Source organism: Carassius gibelio, chromosome A6 (assembly GCF_023724105.1).
Source record: "Carassius gibelio isolate Cgi1373 ecotype wild population from Czech Republic chromosome A6, carGib1.2-hapl.c, whole genome shotgun sequence".
Lineage (NCBI taxonomy): Eukaryota > Metazoa > Chordata > Actinopteri > Cypriniformes > Cyprinidae > Carassius > Carassius gibelio.
In genome coordinates this window covers 2,801,151-2,823,695 of record NC_068376.1, presented here as the reverse complement: position 1 = coordinate 2,823,695, position 22,545 = coordinate 2,801,151, and the positions used below count along the sequence as shown (strand labels likewise).

Below are 22,545 nucleotides of genomic sequence, written 5' to 3'. Positions count from 1 at the left end.
TATCTATATACACGTACAATATATATATAAAATTTCTACGTTTCAAAAAATATTTTTCTTTACAAAAACCACAATTTTCAACAGTCAGGAAATTCAAGCAATATGTTGATTCTGTAAGTTTCATCTTGATTAATCCTGAACTCTCTCACACTGACTCCATCTGAGCCCTGATCTTACTGCATGATGTTGTTCTCTTTCTGTACTCTCTGTAAAAGTGGCTGTGCATTGTAAGTGTGCTGTGATGTAAACTCATGCATGCAGAACGACCGCAGCCCTGATGAACTGCAGCTCATAGATCACATATATTTAATAGATCTAGAGAAATATGTCTGGCCCGCGGCGCAGGATGCTTTGAAATGAGGAACGCTATTTTCCTAATGAATGACTTCACTCTCTCTCCATCTCCACGTCTATCCGTCTCTATCTCTGGTTTCCAGCTCAGGCTGTGTCATTAGCAGTAGCCTGGGGCCTGGCTGGCCTCTAATGATTATAATTAGCTTTATTAGAGTCGACTCTAGAGGTGCCTGTGCGGGCCAGACGTGAGCCGGGCTTGTGCTGGTCCACTGGGCTGGGAGCTGCTGGTCTCGGGCTGAGGGGATGCTTCTCATCAGGACACACACTCACACACACACACGTTTGTTTTTGTGTAAAGTGTGTTCGTCCCATAGGCGTAATGGTTTTTATACTTTACAAACTGTATATTCTATCTCCCTTCACCAACCCTACACCTAACCCTAACCCTCACAGGAAACTTTGTGCATTTTTACTTTCTCAAAAAAACTCATTCTGTATGATTTATAAGCGTTTTGAAAAATGGGGACATGGCTTATGTCCTCATAAGTCACCCTCTCCTTGTAATACCTGTGTCATACCCATGTCATTATACACACACACACACACACACAGCTCCTGTCAGCTCTGTTTTAGCCATGTGTCATGTATGTGCATGCACGCTGGGCTTATTCTTTTAATTGACTTTCTGACTAGTGAATCAGTTTTTGACTGATTAATACACCACCTTTTCTACGTGTCTTTTTCTACGTGTCTTCTGTGATCCATTATCAGCTTCAGGTCTTTAAAATGCTAATTTACATTCTATAACACTGATGTATGTTATGAAGGCTTTATCTGCTCGGAGGGATCCTGTTGTGTTGTCTGATGCCTTGTAACCCCGTTTCCCAGCATCCTGACTGTCCAGGGTTGTGACAGCGGTGGCCTGGTTTAACAGATCCAGTCCTGTCGCACTCTTCCCGGTGTGTGTAGTTTTTCTTTCCATTCCAGTACACTTGTGACTGTATAATGAGTAACGGCGCCACTGAATTAGCATGTAGCTGTCGTCTCGACTCTGGTGGCTGTGTTGTGACGGGACCACCGTCGTCCCGCCCTGATTTATCAAGAGCTGCATCCGCTCTGAATCACAACAACAGACAGAGCCAGAGCTGTCAGCGTCAATCTGAGCCCAGCGCTTCAGCTCAACCACAGCACGAAGGGTTAATCAGACTTTCATTCTCACCGTCAAAGATTGTCCATCTGTTTGGAAGTCGGTACCAGTGAAGCCATCGGTTATCTATCTATCTGTCTATCTGTCTACCTGTTAATCAGTCCACTAAATAACAACATTACTAAATGTATTTGCATTTTACTTTTTGATAATGCAGTTTATTATACACACACACACACTCACTCACACACACAAACAAACAACAAACACATATAAACATGCATTCAAACACACACAAACATAAATATATGTTTGTGTGTATTTTATACATCCATCCACATATATATATATATATATAATATATATGTAGCTAAATCTAGTTTGTTTTTGAGAAAAGGCAAGACATCTATGATTGTCTTTGTCCTCTCCCGCACACAGAACAGAGCAGCAGTGTGTGTCTTTGTCCGTGTGAAACAAAGCAGATGCGCTGTTACCCGAGACTGACAGCAGACCTAAACATCATCCGTTCAACATCAGCATCTCACCGCTACAGTATCTGAGAATCTCCATGCCAACCGCCTCCAGTGACACGACTGCATTAATTCACAGAGGATCACGAGGTCTTCCGGCTATTGACAGCCGTGTTTTATCCATCAGAAACATGAACCGCTGGGCGGATTCAGAGCTGAATTAGTTCAGGAAACCGGTCCTGCTGTCAGACCGCTGACACACAGATATACATGTGATCTCATGCCCTCCTCACTACAGTCCACGAGCACATGTAGAGGACATACACTGTTAATAAGAATAATATTGCTCTAATGAAATGAAAGCAGTCATTGCAGTCATATCTTGGCCTCGTTTTAAAATGATTCTAACTAAATTTTTATGACACATATAGTGGGATCTAATAATTCTGATAGTTGCTAAGAGATTTATACTGTAATATAATACAGTACCTTTTAAGTACAGGACATTTATATGTATATAAGCATGCATATGTGCATATGTGTGTGTGTGCATATGTGTGTGTGTGTGTGTGTGTGTGTATATATATATATATATATATATATATATATATATATATATATATATATATATATATATATATATATATATACATACAGTAAAATAATAAAATAAAAAGCATACATATATATATATAATATTACCATAATATATTATATTAACGTTTACATTTAAAAAAAAAAAAATTATGTAGCATGCTGTACTTCAGCAATTAGATAGATTGCACATTAAAAGCGCTGTCCTTTTTTTAAGCATCCTGCCATAAATACACAATATTAAGTTAAAAATAGTCCTGCTTGAAAAATCAACCTTGCTGCATTTTGTTCTTTTGTTTTGTGTTCCATCTAGATATTTTTAGTCACTCCTCGTTTTAAGAAACAGCCAGCTGTAAGAGTCAATCCCGCTGTAGTTTGTGCAGCTTCTGCTCATTAAAGCAGCAGTCTGTCATTATAAATGCTACGAACAGTCTCCTGATTGCACAGATTTAAGGAGGTGTCTGATGGTCTCCTCCGGTCCTGCTGGACACCATCCAGCCACAAACTCCCATCTGCGCCGTGTGCTTGTTCAGTTCGGATGGGTTCAGCCGGAGCGATCGCTGCCTCCTTTTATAGGAGTTCAATGAATATTTCAGTATCTGTGGGAGAGTGGCATGAAGCAGAAGCACTTGATGTTTGGCTAATGGAAAATGCAGAGGACTCTGAGAACTAAACTAAGGCTGAGGCTTTTGGAGAGGAGCCACCTTGAGAAAAGATGCATAAATCCTGCATGCGCCTTTCCTCCAATAACACGACTGGGTTTCTCGGAAATTAAACGTATCGTCTTCAATAAATAAACCAATGGTGAGGAAATCCATTGTCTGGTCGGCCTGTGGCCTCGGGTTTTTATTAAATATTGATTTGATTTGTAAAAGGCCACACACTGTGGGGTTGAGCAAATGTCCTGAACTCCCGTTTGTTTTGTTGCTCTTCTAACAATCTGTTGAATCGAGCGGCTGATGTCTTGGGTTAGCGGCTCAAGTAAAAGCAGCCAATCTTGATCTTCTGAACGCTGATCTGGCAGAGCGAGCCTGATTCTGCTATTTGCAAATATTGTTCCTGTTGTGCATGTGGGATGTAACTTGCAACAGCTGAGTAAATCTTCAGTAATGTCTAGACGGAGATGCTTGCACTTACGAGTGGAACACAAATCACTTGATCTCATATCTTAATGAAGGAATTATAGTTAACCGTTTCATGTTGTGAGCCGTTTCTGAATTGGATTTTAGTTGCTCGTTCCCTCATAAAGGAAATTTTCAGTCTTATACTTAATATGATTTTATAACACTTTATTATTATTATTATTATTATTGCTTCAATGTAAGTGTTATAATGTGATTCCAGGCTTGTATATAAAAAAAAGGCTAGGATAGGGATATTTTTTCTCTGAAGTGCTGAGTTATTTTATTTATTTATGTATTTATTTTAATAAAAGCCTAGAGTCTGACATCTTTACTTAAAAAAAAAAGTTATTTTTTTTATTGTTTTTATTTTATTTTATTTTATTTTATTAGAAGCCTAGAGTCTAACACATTTTCTTCAGAAGATAATGAATTGAATTATATATGTGTGTGTGTGTGTGTGTGTGTGTGCGTGTGCGTGTGTGTGTAATTTTTTGTTAGAAGTCTAGAGTCTGACACATTTTCTTAAATTAAAAACAAAGAAAAACTATTTTATGTATTTTTTATTTTCATTTTTCAATGTAATTAATTTTATTAGAAGCCTAGAATATGAAACATTTTCTTAAATAAAAAAAAACAAAAAACAATTAGATATATTACATTTAATTAATTGTATTATTATCCTAGAATCTGTCATATTTCCTTCAAATATGTAAAAATGGATTCTATTTTATTTCAGACCTAGAGACATTTGTTTGTTACATCATAAAGAAAGTATTCAGTCTTATAGCTTTTAATCAGATTTTCAAAACCCTTTTCTTAGTTTTTTAAATGAAGTGTTATAATCTTGTGTGTGATCTCAGAGCTGGTTGGATGTGAATGTAGTGAAAATGATTCCTGGCTTGTTTGAGGAATTGTTCAAGAGAAAGTGATGTTAACAAGGATAGGGATGTGTTTTCTCCCAGCTCTGCCCTGCTGGAGGAATCACGCAGCTCCAACGCTGGAAAATATTAGCAGGAATCAATTAGCCTGCCATTACAGAGTAAAGTGGCCTTCAGTGAGTCGTGTAATTATGACCCCGAGCCAAGCCTCTTCTGAACATGCAGGACCCTTTACCTCATTCTGCTTAATCCTATTTATTTAAGAGAATCCATTCAGTGCTTTTAATTATGTGCTCTCGTTTACCAGAGAGAGAGAGGTAAATAAATCATCATTTGTCTCGCTGAGACGTGGTCTTGAAGGAGATTCCCGCGTGTGGTTTATTTGTGCAGCTTTGACTCTTTAGCCAAGTGTAAATTGAGCATAAATGCATAAAGGAATGTTATTTCAGGTTTAATCATTTGGCAGAAAAGAAATAAAGGAAATAATTAGGAAATCTATAGAAAATAGAATTCGTTTAGAACTGTATATTTGGACCTAAACGCTAAATATTAAACTTCGGCACGTAACCTGTCCCACAACATTTATGCTACGGATACGAATGACTCTTCAAATCACACGGCTTGGGTGTTTTTCTGTAAGATCTGACTTCATTTAGAAAATAATTGTATTATTATTATTATTATTTTTATTTTTTTTTATATAGAAACCTACAGTCTGACACATTTATTCAGAACATGTAAAAAAAAAATATATTTTTTTGTTTTGTTTTAATTTAATAGAGGCCTATAGTCACATGACACATTTATTTATTTATTTTTATTAATTTTTTTACAGATTTAATTTTGTTTTTCTTTTAAGCAAATGTGTCATATTCTAGGATTCCAATAAAATGAACTTAAATCTAAAAAAAAAATGAAATGAGAAAAAAAAAAGTCTTAAGGTTTAAATGAATTTAGGAATTGAAATGTATTTTAGTTTTATTTGATTTTATTATTTTACTAAATGTGTTTTTATATTTTATTTTGGTTTTGATTTTATGACGAGAGCCTTATGCTTTACATGTGCTTGTTTTTACTCATTTGACTTGTTGATCCTCTGGTGTATCCGCTGTATGAAGAGCAGCTGTGCTCTCGTCCTTTGCTCCTTTGCTCTGTGTAACAGTCCGCTGTCACTGAGGAATGACGGGATCCTGACGGTGTCACAGCGTTCCTGACAGATGCTCCAGCCGTGTGTTTTCCGCGGTTTGTGGCGAGCATGTGTGAAACCATAAACAGGATCAGGATGCGAGATCACCTCAGTCCGTTCTCTTACAGTGCACTTGTAAACCTGACTTTTGGTTTTATAGTGCATGAAGCATCGCTCAATACGAGCTCATGAATCCGCTCCGGCTCTCCATAAAAGTTTTCACGCTTGCATGTTCAGATATTATGTATTCTTTCTGCTAACTTTTGATCCTGTGCCATTTGTATCGTATTGTGTTTGGCTCGGGGGGTTCGCTCGGTGTCGATCATCTTTTGGTTTTTACAGACTGATGGTGGAGGTTCATCCAGCCAAGTCAAATAAACACCCGCGAATGTGAAACCAGCTCTTGGCAGAGAGGAGCCTCGTCGTTTCGCGAGCTGGGAATTTTTATGTTCCATTTTCACTTGACAGTCTAGACGTTTTATAACGTTGGGAGGAATTCTGCTGGCCTTGAGTTTCTGTCAAGACTCTCTTGTGCTCACAGTCTTGGTTTTAAGTGCTGTGAAACATGTGCTAAACTTGTGTGATGGCTGCGTTTGAGTCCTTATTCTCTGGTTTTTGGATATTGTGATAAAAGTCAGAGTGTCTTAGTATTTAGAAAGTTCAGATTTAAGATCCCATTAAAATGGGATATAAATATGGCGTTTATGAGTTAAACTGCGTGATGTTCTGCTTTGTGTCTTTCAGTAATTGAGTGATATCACAGGAGTCGTATCAAATAAGAAAGACCTGCTTTGTGGCGTTTTATTGGAAAGCTTTTTGGTGCTGTTAATTTACTGATTGATCAAACTTGCAGTTTTCAGATAAAACAGATGAAAAAAATCCCACAGACTTGCGTGAAAACATATATTACCTTGGCAATAGTTTTTAAAGGGGTCATATATGTGTTAATGAATGTTACGGTTAGGGTTATTTATTTATTTTTTTTTATTTAACATTTTATTTTACTTTTTAGGAATAAGAAATCACACCTTGTTCAGTACAGCTATTTTTCGATGCTATCTGATTTATTTTATTTTATCTGTTTATTTAATTTTATTTTTTTGAGTCTAACACAAATTCTTTAGACGATATATTTATTTAAAAAAAAAGATATATATATATATATATATTTTATTTATTTATTTATTTATTTATTTTTATTTTTATTTTTGTTAAGGAATAACAATCTGTTTTTATATGCAGTCTGACATCATTTGGCAAATTATTTAAAGTTTTATTGTTTATTTTATTTTAAAAGAAGTCTGACAATATTTCTTCAGAAGGTATTATATATATATATATATATATATATATATATATATATATATATATATATATATATATATATATATATATATATAAATTGTTTTGTTTTTTTGAGAAGAGTAATTCTATAATTTTTCCAAATGATTTAATTAGTTTCTATTTATTTTGCTACATGATGCTAATCTGTGTTATATGAGTAGCCTGTGAGATATTCCCCATCTGAAGCCATACATTTCATGTTGGATGAATTATGTTTGGTAATGAAGCAGGATGGTTCTGTGTCCCGTGAAACTCAGAAACACAGAATCTCTCATTCGGGCTCCTGCAGGGTCCCAGCCGTGAACTCTTGACCTTTCCAGCTCGCCCAACAGTCTTTGTATTTTGACTTAAGGAGGAGGTCAGAGTCACGTCCCCCTCCCAAAGCCTCCCGATGGCCATCCAGCCGGCCTCTTTCTCACCGCCGCGGCGTCTGAGACCGGTCTGGGGTTAATGCACCGCTGCACAGCTTTGTCTCTGGATTAATGAAGTGAAGACAATCAGCGTTCACGCCGAAGATGACCATCCCACCACAGCCTTAACGTCTCCCAGTGGCTTTTTTTGCCCATGTGTCAGAACTTGTGAGGAAATGACTACATCTACCTCTGCCTTTCTAACTGGATGTGACGTTAGATGAGAGACGAGAATGTCACTGATAATTAAAATAGAAGGGAGATCAAAGCTGGCAGCAGGATCGTGTGCCGCTCAGAGCTGAATACGCTGAAAAAGCCTTTTATATTCCACACTTCAGTCTCTCAATTTATATTTAAAGAGAAAACTAGATGTTGGATTGTATTTTAAATTTGAACTGTATATATAATTTTTTATTGCATTACTAAATTAAAATAATTAAGCATAATAATAATATAAATAATATTTTTTTATATTTATATACATTTCTTTCTATTTTATATATTGCACAAGTGTCAAAAATGATATAGTATTATATTTATATAAATATCATTATTTATAATGATATTGCTACTACTAATAATATTGTTCTAGTATTTATATAATGTAGTATTATAATAATAAAGTATTCGTTTTTATATAAAGGTATTTATATACATGCCATTATTTATAATGATACTGCTACAACTAATAATAATATTTTTATTAATTTTATGTAGTTTTTAAAATAAGGATATACAAATAAATATCAATATGTAATAATAATAATGTATGTGTTTATGTATAGTTTTTATATAAAGATTTCTGTATAAATTATATAATAATACTTCTAAATAAAATATTCTTGTATTTTATAATATTTTAATAATGCAGTATTGCAATAATAAAGTAGTATATATATAATTTTTTAATATAATTATATTTATATAAGTGTCAAATATGAAATGAAATATCATATATTCAAATGAAATGACAGAAAAATAATAGTTAATTTATGAAATGGTTATTTGTATAATATCATATGGTTGAAAAACACTTTGTTTCTTTATAGAATGATTTAAATGTGTGTGTGTGTGTGTGTGAGTGTATGAGGTCCAGTGTGTTTGTGTGTGTGTGTGTGTGTGAGTGTATGAGGTCCAGTGTGTTTGTGTGTGTGTGTGTGTGTGTGTATGGGTGTGTGTGTGAGTGTGAGTGTGTGAGTGTATGAGGTCCAGTGTGTGTGTGTGTGTGTGTGTGTGTGTGTGTGAGAGTGAGTGTATGAGGTCCAGTGTGTGCGTGTGTTTGTGTGAGTGTATGAGGTCCTGTGTGTGTGTGTGTGTGTGTGTGTGTGTATGTGTGTGTGTGTGTGAGTAAGTGAGTGTATGAGGTCCTGTGTGTGGGGGGGGGTTTGAGAGAGTGTGTGATGTCCATCGTGTGTGTGTGTGTGTGTGTGTGTGTGTGTGTGTGTGAGTGTATGAGGTCCAGTGTGTGCGTGTGTGTTTGTGTGAGTGTATGAGGTCCTGTGTGTGTGTGTGTGTGTGTGTGTGTGAGTAAGTGAGTGTATGAGGTCCTGTGTGTGTGTGTGTGTGTGGGTTTGAGAGAGTGTGTGATGTCCATCGTGTGTGTGTGTGTGTGTGTGTGTGTGTGTGAGTGTGAGATGTCCAGTGTGTGTGTGTGTGTGAGTGAGTCTGATGTAAACTCTAAGCGCTCAGGCCCTCTAGTGTCAGAGCCGGAGAGCGCAGGGATGCTGAGATTTACAGCCACAGAGCAGCAGCACTGAGTGGGAAGCTCATGATATGAATTAGATGAAGTTTTATTGTATCATCATAAAACTTGGCAAAGTCAGCTGCACCCTTGCTCTTTTTTTTTTTTTGTTTCAGACAATTCATCAGAAAGAGCGGATCCTCTGTGGATCGATGAGTCCGGACCCGTCGTGTCAGACTCTCAAGGTGCATCCTGGGATATGAAGCTGTTTGAATAACCTTTCCGTGCTTGTGTCGTTCCAGTGTTGAGTATCCGTGGCGCTCAGGAGGAGGAGTCTCCCGACGCCCAGCTGATGCGATTGGACAACATGCTGCTGGCGGAGGGCGTGTCCGGGCCGGAGAAAGGGGGCGGGTCTGCGGCGGCAGCGGCGGCGGCGGCGGCTTCGGCTGGAGTCGGAGCAGATAACTCAGCCGAACACTCAGATTACAGAGCCAAACTCACCCAGATCCGCCAGATCTACCACACCGAGCTGGAGAAGTACGAACAGGTCAGACAACTGCAGAACATGTGCTACAGGACAGTACGTGGAACACGGCCATACGTTTGTAAAAATAAACATATTGACAGACAGATTCTGAAAGCTTCTAGCGCGTTTACAGGGGATGCTGCTCACTAACAATAATATTAGTGAAAACTGTGCTTGAATAACTCAATTTGAATTCTATTTTATATCATATAAAAGATAGCTATATAAATAAAATTATTTACAATAATATTGAACTTATAGTGATAATACTGAACTGAATTGAACTGAGTAATACTCTATTATCTTCTGCTTTAAACTGTTATTTTAGTATCTTAGAGATGCATTATAATTTAAGTTAAAATTTTAGTAATTTTGTAATTTTTTTTGTAATTTTTAATATTTTTTTTATTTGCCTGTGTTATTTATTTTTATTTTGTTTTAGCTTAAGTTATTTTAGTACGTCAAGTTAAACAAAATTAAAACGAGAAAATTGTATTTTATTTTATTTTATTTACATTTCAATTAGCATTTATTTTCTGTCAAGTAAGCAACATTTTTGAATGGTTTTTATTTTAGTGTCATAAATAAATATATTCACTATAACAACCCTGCTAACTACAGTCTAAATAAAATAATAATAATTCATAAATTGATACATTTTACAACATAAACACTGTTTGTTTGATTGTATAACTATTCTATTAATCTGAATTTGTGAGGATTTCACTGATATATTAAACATCATAAAACTTTGTCATATTCAAAACCAGAGAGATTTTTTGACTGATAGAAGTCATTTTTATTTTATTTGGATAAACATTCACTGAAGAATCGTGTGACATAACACCAGCAACGTATACACTTCTATTTATCTCATCATTTAGATTAGTGCAACATCTGTTTGACTGCTCTTGTTGTGTGTGTGTGTGTGTGTGTGTGGCTCAGCAGGCAGCCTTTCCATCCCAGAGTCTGTCAGATCAGATGATGATGTGAAGAGTGTGTTTGAGATGCTCTGGGTGTTTCAGCAGCTCAGATGTGATTTCACACACACACACACACACACACACACACACACACCCTCCTGTTTTACTGTCTGAGACGCCTCACAGAGGTCTGTCCGGTGTCACTGCTGACAGAACAACGTTCCCACGCTCATGGAAAACCAGGAAGGAGCAGAGAATGTTCAGAATGTGATGCAGGTTAACAGGGTTGAGAAATGAGAAAGAAATGCAAAGATTCTGATTCCTCCGATTCTTGGATTAGTTTTAATGATACAACTTTACTAAAGAAAAATGATATTTTTGGTAACATCCACTGCAGGGTTATTAATCTTTGTTATACATTATAAAATAAATTAATATTATTAAACAGTTTTTGTCAACTGAAAAATGCTTAAATAAAATAAAATATAAATATTAGAAGAGATTTTTAAATGTATTGCAGTTAGTTGCCAAGGCAAGATTGGAAAAACTAAAATTATTAACTGGAAATACATAAATAAATAAATAAAGCTGAATTAAATTGCACCTAAATTGTAATATTTAATAATAATAATAATAATAATACAAATAACAAAAATATTATTTTTAACTAAAATAAAAATGAAATAAAACATTAAAAGTATTAAAGAAAAACGAAATAACTAGTTGATTATTAGTATGCATGTTACTGGCATATTGGCTGTTTATTACTTCTAAAGCACATATTCTGCATAAGCATATTCTATAACCATAATCCTACCCAAAATTAACAACTACCTGACTAAATAATTAATAAGCAGTAATAAGGAGATTATTGAGGCTAAAGTTGTTAGTTAACAGTGAATATTGGACCTTAAAATAAAGTATGACCAAATAATGTGACAAATACGAATGCATAATACGAAATACATATGACAAAAAAAAATTCACTTGGGCTGATTGAATGAGTGAGTCGTTAGATCGATTCAAAGCAGTCGCTCGTGAGTTTTAGACCGATTTCTGAGCCTTTTAGTTGATTTATTCATCAGAAGTGATTGGTTGGTGAATCAGACGGTACTGCTCACGCTGTGTGTGTGTGTGTGTGTGTGTTGTTATAGAGGACAGTGCAGCAGAAAGACGCTTCGGCTATTTGTTGTCCTGTTGTATCATTTCACAGCGTCAGAGTCTTTCTGTCTCATCACATTCAATTCAGACCGCAAGCACAGAACTCTGGGAGAAAACAAACTCAGCTGAACATCATTTCTCTGGCCGTGTTGCTGTGGAGAAGAAGTGCAGAACACACTGTCAGAGTAGTTTAGGACGGTGCTCCAGCTGAACTTCAACAACTATTAACAGAAATGTTCATGAAAACAGAAGCTTCAGAATGTTATGCTTCAAAATCCTGTATTTTTCAGGAAGATATGTTGCACCGGGTCAAAAAAAACAATAAGTTGCATTGGTGTAGAAGTCACATTTTATTATTACATTCAAAAATAATATTAAATACCAGTAAATGAAATGACACGTTTACAGACATTTTTAACTCCATAAATGTGTTTTAGTTGCTCTCACTTCACAACCAAACCTTTAATTCCTGCAGAGTTTAGCTCTAAGCAAAACCAAACGCACCTGAGTTTGCTGATCAATGTCTTCAGGATCGATAGGAAATCACAGCTAGGTTTGTTTGATTAGGGTTGGAGCTAAACTCTGCAGGAAAGTGGATCTCGCGAGCCAGATTTGAGGATCACTCCTTTAAAGGGTTAGTTCATTTCCAGAATCAAAATTCCTGATCATTTACTCACCCCCATGTCTTCCAAGATCTGCATGTCTTTCTGTCTTCAGTCACAAAGAAATGAAGCTTTAGGTTAAGAAAATGAGCGAAGCTTTCTTTAGATAAGAGCCTTATTCTTCGGCCCTTTGAATCTGCACTATAACTGCAGTTTAACCTTCAGCACCACCGGTCTCCATTGAAGTCCATTATATGGAGAAACATCCTGGAACGCTTTCATCAAAAACCTTCATTTCTCTGCAACTGAAGAAAGACAGACATGAACATCTTGGATTAGACATACAAATACACTTGTGCTCACAAACTAACCTCATTCAGCATGCTTTGTGTTTTTGATGTTAATTGCATTAAATAAGTTGCTTTGGAATATATGTTGCATCATTCCAGGCGAATAAAAAAACGTGAGATATTTGGGGAAATATGGTACTCCGTGGCTTGAAATTAAACTTTTTTTTTATTTATTTAGATTTTTTTTTAATGATTAGAAATTCTTGAAGGAAGTTCATTACTACTAAATTAATTGCATTATTATATAAGTCGCTTTGGAATATGAGTTGCAACCCGTTTTAAATGTAAAGTTATTCTGAAAATACAGTTATCCAAGGTCTTAAATTAAAGATTAAAATACAGAAGGGAATACTATATATGTTTAAGAGTGTGTGAATGTGTTTGGTGCTGAGATCAGGCCGCCGTAGGACTCGACTGGTTAAAGTCATCGGCGTCCTGTGAGCATCTTTCATCCCTAAGTGCGAGTATCAGTGCCTTCTGTACTGGCTCTCAGTGCGGTCAGACACCAGATCCATCGCTGATGATAAAGCGTACGGACAGAGGAGAGGTGATGTACTGAAATGCATTCTGGGACAGGGCCAGGTGTCCTCTGTTTGTTTGTTCACAAAAGGACATTAATAGCTGTCATAGAGGACCGCACACACACACTCAAACACACACACACGGACGAAAACGCCCTTCATCATCCGCTCTGTAACTGTTGTTGTGGTCTTCCCATGACTCTCTCTGCTCTCTCACTCATCTGTTTGTGTGAGTAATGAGAATCTCACGCCAATGAGGCCATTTCAGAATTAAGTCACAATATTGTAAGTGTAACGACTCTGTCATCTTAATTTTTATGCGTGATTAATGAAGTCTATGGGGGAATGAGGGCACGGGAGATGGATGAGTTTTTATAGATATCACTGCATTAAAATACAAAAAATACAAAATTAAACAGGCTGTTGTTGTTTCTGTATGCAAATGAGCTCTGTCATGATTGGCTAGTGACAAAAAGTTACTTAAAACTGTACTGAATTGTTGATATGCAAAGGTGGGTGGTCACATGTTAATGAGCTCACAGTTGTGATGTCATAACCTTTATGGTAACTGAATAAGGAGCTTAAAGTCCTGACTAAACCCTGTTTTCCATGCTATGAGCCCTTGAACCTGTTTCTGTAAGCCATATCTTGTTATGGTAACATGCATGTGTCTGTGTTTTTTTTCCTCTCTCAGGCGTGTAACGAGTTCACGACCCATGTGATGAACCTGCTGAGAGAGCAGTCTCGCACACGGCCCATCTCACCCAAAGAGATCGAGCGCATGGTCAACATCATCCACCGCAAGTTCAGCTCCATCCAGATGCAGCTCAAGCAGAGCACCTGCGAGGCCGTCATGATCCTGCGCTCCCGCTTCCTCGACGCCAGGTCCGTGCATGATGCATTTGTTTCATGCATTTGAGCGCAAATCCACTCGTGATCAAACTCCGTGCTCTGATTCTTTTCTATGTTCAGCGCTAAGCCTGTAACTATCACATCCATGTCAGCAAACACTCCTGCGCTTTATTTGCACACGTTTGATTTCCAGTTTCCCTTTAGTGCTGCATGTATACCCACACACGCTTTGCTATGTTGAGTCCATCCCTTTCTTAATGTAATCGCTTGTTCTCTTTGAAACGTGCCTGGGATTTGCATACATTTCTGTGCGGATAAATCACGCTGGAAGCCTGGAGTCGGAGGCATAACATTTAAATGAGCTTCATGTTTCCTCGAGCATGCTCAGTTCCTCTGATTAATCCTCTCTCCGGCTGAGACCATGCTGGGCTCATTTGCATTTAGTGAAGAGGGTTTTTTGGGGAGGAAATCGGCTCACCCTCTGTTCCGGCCCTTCAGTGCTGCATATGTAACAGCCCTGAGATGAGCTCTTAACCCTCAGATGAGTGATGCAGAGAGGAGGTTGAATTCATTGGCACCCAAAGCTCAATTTACGCTGGTTTTAAAGCTCTTCTCTTTGAGGATGTGTGGGGTCTGCTTTATTCTTTCTTTCATGCATTGAAGCATCTGCCTGCTGGATTTGTCTTTGCACACTTACATGAAATAGGCTGCAAAATATGGCCTTATTCTATTGAACCAAACTAAATATTACATGTGCTGCTTTAATTTACACGTATTTCATGTATTTCATGTTACCAATATAGATTGGGATTAATATGTTATTGTTGTTGTTTCCAGAAAACTTTTAAATAAAGACTATAATTATAATACTATAAATCAATAAAATTCAAATAATAAAATAAAAATGATTTTCGAAATCAAATGATATCACATGAATTGAAATAAAACATATTTAAATAAACCGGTAGCAGTGTTGCATATTCAGTTTAAATCAAGCTATCACTCAGTATAAAGTAAAATTAAAGTAAATGTAAATGAATAAAAAATGAATTTGAAATAAAATGGAATGAAATATAATAAATTGAAATAAATACATACATATTCAGTTTAAATCAGTCTATTTCTCAGTATAAGTAGAGGTAAATGAAAATTCATTAAAAACAGAAAAATTATTTTGAAATAAAATGATATAAAATTAAATTAAATAAATTGAAATACATAGGTAACAGGGTTGCATATTCAGTTTAAATTAAGCTATCTCTCAGTTTATATACAATATCATTATTGATCAAATTATTGTTTATTTCCACAAAAAAAATAAAGAACAAATATTTTTTTGAGAATTTTTCTGATAGTATTCGTGGTAAGAGGGTTGAATAGTAGCTTTTACCTTTAATTTACTTTTACTTTGTTTACTTTATACTGATAGATTGATTTACTTTTCGTGTTAGGCTTTATGATTTATCCAATTTATTTATCTACTCTTTCTATATTTACCGAAAAGCATGAAGTATATGCAACAATCAAAACCGCACACATTCTGCCAAGAAGTCCAGTTCTGATTGGTTTAGTTTTGTGTTGCTCTCTCTGTCTGAACAGGAGGAAAAGACGAAACTTCAACAAACAGGCCACAGAGATCCTGAACGAATATTTCTACTCTCATCTCAGTAACCCGTATCCCAGCGAGGAGGCCAAAGAAGAGCTGGCCAAGAAGTGTTCGATCACCGTCTCGCAGGTACGACTCTGAAAACATCCGTTCACTTCATTAATATAGTACCCACAAATCCTTCTACTGCTCTCTCACAGTTCAGTGATAGTAATGGGTCTTTAATATTCAGTATGGCATGTTAAGCATATTTATATACCATGCAATAAAAAAAATAAAATACCATAGAGAGTTACAGTTGCATGCTTTCTAAAAATGCCATCCAGGTAGGCAGCACGCCAGATATCGAGAAAAACATCCGATGTTTGTTTCTACCTGTTTTGCATGTCAAATATATCAGTAAAACACACGAGAGTTCAGCCCGATGCAACTCGAAAACAAAATCATTTGCAGCATGGCACCGCATGCCTCTTAGCATTTTTCATCTGCTGCGCTAAATGCATAATGCATTCTAAACTATTTAATAAATTTAGCTGAAATGATTGTATGATGCATTTAGGGCTGGTTTTGAGTCAGACTCGTGGGATGAGTGATGACTGCCGCGCTCTTTGTAATATAGAAACACCTTTAGCCTCTCGCGGGAACGGGAAGCTTAGCCGCAGGATTGATTAGCTTTTCATGGTAATGGTGTTTATCATTAGCGCAAAGCCTCATCCGCTGCTGTATTAGCCGTAATGGGCGTTAGTGTGTGTTGAGTGATTGCTGTCAGTGTATACTGTGATCATAGCTGCCAGCGTGTAAGTGATCATTTATTTTAATGTTAGTGTGTGTGTGTGTGTGTGTGTGTGTGTGTGTCCATCATAGTTAGACCTCTGTCCTTGTGGCCATCACAAGTATTGTCAATAGCATCCTTCATTGTCGTGAAGTCTACCAGCCACTGTTGCATTTTGGTCATATGTGCTGTGATCAGAATATGCTATCACAATAAAACTAAAAATCAAAAAAATAGGCTCTTGTACACGTTTTAGTCCACAATTTGTAGTATCTTGACATTAAATATTTTTTTACTTTTTTAGCAGTAGTTCAAACTCTTATAGCAAAGATTGCAAATTAAGTGTGTAATTGGTTGTGCATTTCATTTTTCTACACTGCAAAAAAGTATCGCTCAGAAATTACAAGTAACCCTTTAATTAAATGTGAAGTTTTCAGGTAGAAAGACTGAAATAGCATTTTTCGTGCTCCAGTAATGTTTTATTTAAAATGACGTTTTTTTTTCAGTGCTGTTTCTGCCGGCCATTGTGGAGGTGTTCATGCAGATTTTAAATATTATTTTTTATAAACAATATATATATATACATATATATATTTGTTGATGCACAGAAAATACTATTTCAGTCTTTCTACTTAAAATTGTCACATGGAAATTTTACATGATCTCACTATGTTGTGATGCTTTTTTTTTTTTTTTTTGTCAAAAAAATATCTGAACTTGTAACACTTAGATTAAAAAAAGAATCAAGAAGAAGAAAAGGTTAAAGAATTTAAAACTGTGAATGCATTGAACTATGATATTCAATGCATTGTGTGTACAATATACAATACTGTTTAAAGTTTGGGATCAGTATGATGTTAATAAAAGAACAGAAATACTTCTATTCACCAAGGAAAATGTTAAATTGCTCCAAAGTGACAGTAAAGGCATTTCTAATGTTACAAAATATTTTATTTTAAATAAATGCTGTTCTTTTGAATTTGCCATTCATCAGAGAATCATGAAAAAACATTAATGTTCCAACAAAAATATGAAGCAGCTCAACTGTTTTCAAGATGAATAATAATCAGAAATTATTCTTGATCATTAAATCATCATATTTTCATGATTTCTGAAGATCATGTGACACTGAAGACTGGAGTAATGATGCTGATAATTCAGCTGTACATCACAGAAATAAATTAGATTCTAACAGATATTCACATAGAAAACAGTTATTTTAAATTGTAATAATATATCACCATTTTTAATGTATTTTTGATTTTAAAAAATGCAGCCTTGGTGAGCAAAAACTTACAGACCCCAAACTTTTAAATAATATACTGTACATATTTGCGTACTACAAATGATTATTGCATGATGTAATGTGTGATTAGTGTGTCATGTTGCATCTAAGAACCGGTTTATTTTTTCGTTGTCCATCATGGTTTGCATGCATGGGGTTCAAGAGGACACAGTTTTGGAAAACACATGTCTTGACATTGGTTTTTGTGGGCAGGTTTCCAACTGGTTCGGAAACAAACGGATCCGATATAAGAAGAACATCGGAAAATTCCAGGAAGAGGCCAACATATACGCGGCCAGAACGGCTGTGAACGCGGCGAGTGTGTCGGCACATGGCAGTCAGGCCAACTCCCCGTCCACTCCAAACTCAGCAGGTGAGACCCTATAAACTCAGTCTACACTCATTCCCATGATGCCTGATGAGGGGCGGGGCTTCATACAGCGTACAGCTGGAGAGCTGATGTCACACTGTGTTAGGCAAGAAGACTTTTCTGTATGTGGAGCTGAAAACTATTGAAATGTTTTCACCTGAAACAGGACGAGGGCTCTGTGGGTCACAGCATGTCCTGCTCCTGTCTCCTCTCGGAGGACTCGTCCAGTTAAAACACACTGCTTTGTGCTCAGTTAAAGCTGTGAGAACATATGACAATAAATCACACTGTCAAAATATTAAACATACACTACAGTTCAAGAGTTTGGGGTCGGTAAGATATTTATGTTCTGGAAAAAAAAAAGTACACCGAGGTTGCATTTATTTGATTTAAATTATGTTATATTGTGAAATAGTTATGGTTTAAAATATTTAAGACTACTTTTTATTTTTATTAAATTTATTGTAAACTGTAATTTATTTCTGTGATGCACAGCTGAATTTTTTAGCATCATTCCTCCAGTCTTCACATGATCTTCAGACATCATGAAAATATGATGATTTACTGCTCAAGAAACATTTCTGATTATTATCAATGCTGGAATATCAAATATCAATGAAGTTGTGCTGCATAATATTTCTGCTTCCACCATCGTACATTTAATTTTTTACGATTCTTTGACCAATAGAAGGTTAAAAAGAACTGCCTTTATTTGAAATATACATATTTTAATAACATTATAAAAGTCTTCACTGTCTTTTAAAAAAATAAAATAAATTGTACTGACCCCAAACTTTTGAACGGTAGTCTAACTTTAGTGTAAAAGTTATGGATTCTTATGCAAATGTGAATGTTGACTCAAGATTAATCAAATATTTTACACGTTTTTTCTCACAAACATGTTTTTTAGATTAAAACGGCTTCGGCTCTCTCTGGGTCTGTTGTCTTGAAATCGTATTGCCATTTGACTGAAAAAAAGAAATTCTGTTATTATTCTAAGCTCAAGCCAAATATGCACATATCTGAGTTTTTGTCATATCGTCAGCTTTCTCTCTCCTGCTTAGCATGGATTCTTGATCTTTGTCTTCTTTATGGGCTGCCGGATCTTATGCTCTGAAGAGCTTATCTTACTATAACTCTGAATTTCTGCTCTCTTGAATTCTTCAGACTGATTTCTCTGGCTTGTTCTGTCTCTCTCTGTCGTGTCTGTGCACCTCTCAGGTTCTGCTGGCTCTTTTAACATGTCAAACTCTGGCGATTTGTTTATGAGTGTTCAGTCTCTGAATGGGGACTCGTACCAGGGCTCTCAGGTGGGAGCCAATGTGCAGTCACAGGTATAGTGTCTCTAATTCACTAAACAACCCTTAGCGCACCAGCACACACACTACAGCTCATGTCATGGGGTGTAGCAACATGCTAAACATTTTCAGTATGTGTGTGTGTTTTAAGTAAAATCATGATGTAGGAAAATAAATATGTTTAAAAGATTTTCTTCTTTAAGGTTCTGTTTCTAAAGCTTGTGAACTGCCTGTCTGTCTACTGCCTACATAGGAAGCTGACTGAAATTGAACCTGATTTGAAACGCTCTACGTAGACAGTTGTGGTCGACCGATATATCGCCAAGGCCGATATATCGGCCGATATTTGTCCTTTTCCACACTCTTTCTCTTGTTCGTCGTCATCTAACATGGATAGAAGTCTATCTAATAATCAGATAGAATGGTTAAACAAAGGAATTAATGTATACAAAAAGTATTATAATGATTGCTTTATTTATTTAGACCTATTAGTATTAGAAAGGCAAACATTATAATACTTTCTCATTTGCTGTCAGCATTAAGGAAATATGCATTTATATAATTTAAACAAATCTTTGAATGACTAATGAACATTTAATTTCACAAACCTTGCAAAAATCCAGCTGTGAGATCTTATAAAGTGTGCATTTCTAGAGTGCTCTGTTGGTTACAGTGTTTACTTTCTTTTAATTAGATTTTTATTAAATATTGTTTTTTTTGTGAAAAATACTAATTGTGTTTCTTTAACACATTTATTTTTTAATCAATTGTCAAATTATTTATTAATTATATCTGCTTTATATCGGTTCTATATCATACCGATATATCAGCCGATATTTGGAATTGCTTTTGTTATTGGCCATAAGCCAAAAATGACTTTTATTTTGACAGCGCATCATCATCAATCAAGAAGTTGACACCTAAATAAAATGTTTATTATACAGATATATATATTTTTTTCAAGTGCAAATTTTATAATATGAATGTATAAATGTCAAATAAATGAAAGTTTCATTTCAGCATTTTTTATGCTTGAGCTTTGTATCTTTATATTAAAATATTGACTTTATATTGGCCACCCTGCTCTCTAAAATTTCGGCAATCCAAAAAAAATATATCTGCTAATCAGATATACATCTGCAACTCAAATAATGACTTCTGTACAGTTACTAATGAATTAAAGCATCAACATACACATACATTGTGTAAAATGTTACAATTTTATCATTTTAAATTATATCTGAACCTTTCTACTATTAATTGCATGACATTTACAATTCCATTCAAAAGTTTCACATCAGGAAGATGTTTATTTATTCAAAAAAAAAAAAAAAATTGATCATGGTTGAATTAAATTGATCAAAAGTAAAGACATTTATAATGTTACAAAAGATTTCTGTTTCAAATAAATGTTCTGCTGAACTTTGGTCATCAAAGAATACTGAAATATATATATATATATATATATATATATATATATATATATATATATATATATATATATATATATATATATATTATATATATATACATATATATACATATATGTATGTATATATGTATTTCACCGTTTCCACAAAAATATTGGGCAGCACAAGTGTTTTCAACATTGATAATAATGTATGAAATGTTTCTTGAGCAGCAAAACAACATATTAGAAGGATTTCTGAAGATCATGTGACACTGAAGACTGGAGGAATGATGCTGAAAATACAGCAGCACATCACAGAATAAATTAGATTTTATAATATTTTCACATAGAAAACACTTATTTAAAATTTTAATAATATTTCACAATTTGTACTGCATTTTTGATCAAAGAAATGCAACCTTGGTGAACAAAAGTTGGTGACCATGTCTTACTGGCCGCACACCTTTGAACAGTAGTAGTCAACATTTCTCTCGTTTTGTCTGCGATTTTGGATCATTTTCGTTCAGAAATCCACAATGCTACTGTAGATTTTGCCCAAAATTGTATCTTACAACAGCAAAATGGAAAATGCTGTCTAGGTAGGCAGCTCACTAGGCTTCAGTGCAGAGACATAGAGACAAGGCTTTGTAATGTTTTATTGTTCGCGTGTCATCATGTGTTTGTACGTCTGTCTTTGAGTCGTCTTTTATTGTTGTTTGTTTTCTTTGACCTTGCTTTCTTCTTTGTCGTTTCGTCTGACTTTGCTTTGTTCGCGTCTCGCGTGCTCTGACCTTGCCGTGTTGTTTTTGTGTTGTTTCAGGTGGATACCCTTCGCCATGTTATCAGCCAGACAGGAGGATACAGTGACGGCCTCGCAGCAAACCAGATGTACAGTCCGCAGGGCATCAATGTAAGGCGAGAAAAAAAAAAAAACACTTCTTTTTTTCCCCCACTTCCTCTGGTTTTGTCCTCTACCAATTATTTCAAAGCCATAGGGCTCAGAATGCCACTTAGTGCGACTTGTCTGGGAATCCTGGTCACTTAGTTGATTGTCTGTGTGTTGCGAGCGCCACGGGCAGCGTGCTGCCCATCGAGACGTGGACACGAGAGCGGCCCTCGTCTGTCTGAACCCATCACATCCAATCAGATCGGCCGGCACCTGCAGCCACGCGCCCCGCTGATGGGAACAGGTGACACCGGCTGCAAATGTATGGCCCCTCGCCGTGCCCCAAAGTCACCTGACTCTGATTATCCCCCCAAGGGTGGCGCAGAAAAACACTCTGGAGAGTCGCGCTAAAAATAAAGCCCCGCGCCTATGGTGAAACACTCTCAGGAGGACATCCTGTGTGTTCGGGGAGGGAGGGGCGCTGCTGGCAACTTGGCGCACCGAGAAAATTCACAGCGACAAGCCGTGTGGTAAAGAGGAAAATCAATACGACAGACACACGGGGAGCCGAGTGTGGACTTGGGACAGCAATCCGAGCACATTGCTCAGATCAGGTTCCTGCCGAGCTAATGGCCTTGACAGCGAGCCGAGACGAGAACGAGAGAGAGGGAGGGTAGAGAGAGAGAGAGAGAGAGGGATGGAGGGGGAGAGGAGGCCGGTCAGCGCTTCCGTTCTTCCGTGCTTCACCGGCCGTATGTTAATTAGATCAAATGCGTTTCGAGGGAAAAGCATGGATTTATGCAAATCCCATCCTGCATTTTCTGAAGAATTGTGAGTTAACAAATATAACAAAT

At 36.2% G+C, this 22,545-nt stretch overlaps 1 protein-coding gene across 2 annotated transcripts in view; it reads left to right on the top strand.

The window, feature by feature from the left end:
- LOC128015260 (pre-B-cell leukemia transcription factor 1-like) overlaps positions 1-22,545 on the top strand; it is a 70,626-nt gene that overhangs the window by 44,249 nt on the left and 3,832 nt on the right. The window contains exons 3-8 of one of the 2 annotated variants that reach the window (XM_052598964.1): positions 9,431-9,675; positions 13,906-14,096; positions 15,663-15,798; positions 17,940-18,099; positions 19,318-19,430; positions 21,626-21,715. In XM_052598964.1, the coding sequence (XP_052454924.1) occupies positions 9,431-9,675; positions 13,906-14,096; positions 15,663-15,798; positions 17,940-18,099; positions 19,318-19,430; positions 21,626-21,715 (935 nt within the window). The remainder of the gene's footprint in view (positions 1-9,430; positions 9,676-13,905; positions 14,097-15,662; positions 15,799-17,939; positions 18,100-19,317; positions 19,431-21,625; positions 21,716-22,545) is intronic. The other variant, XM_052598965.1, reaches the window with a different exon arrangement.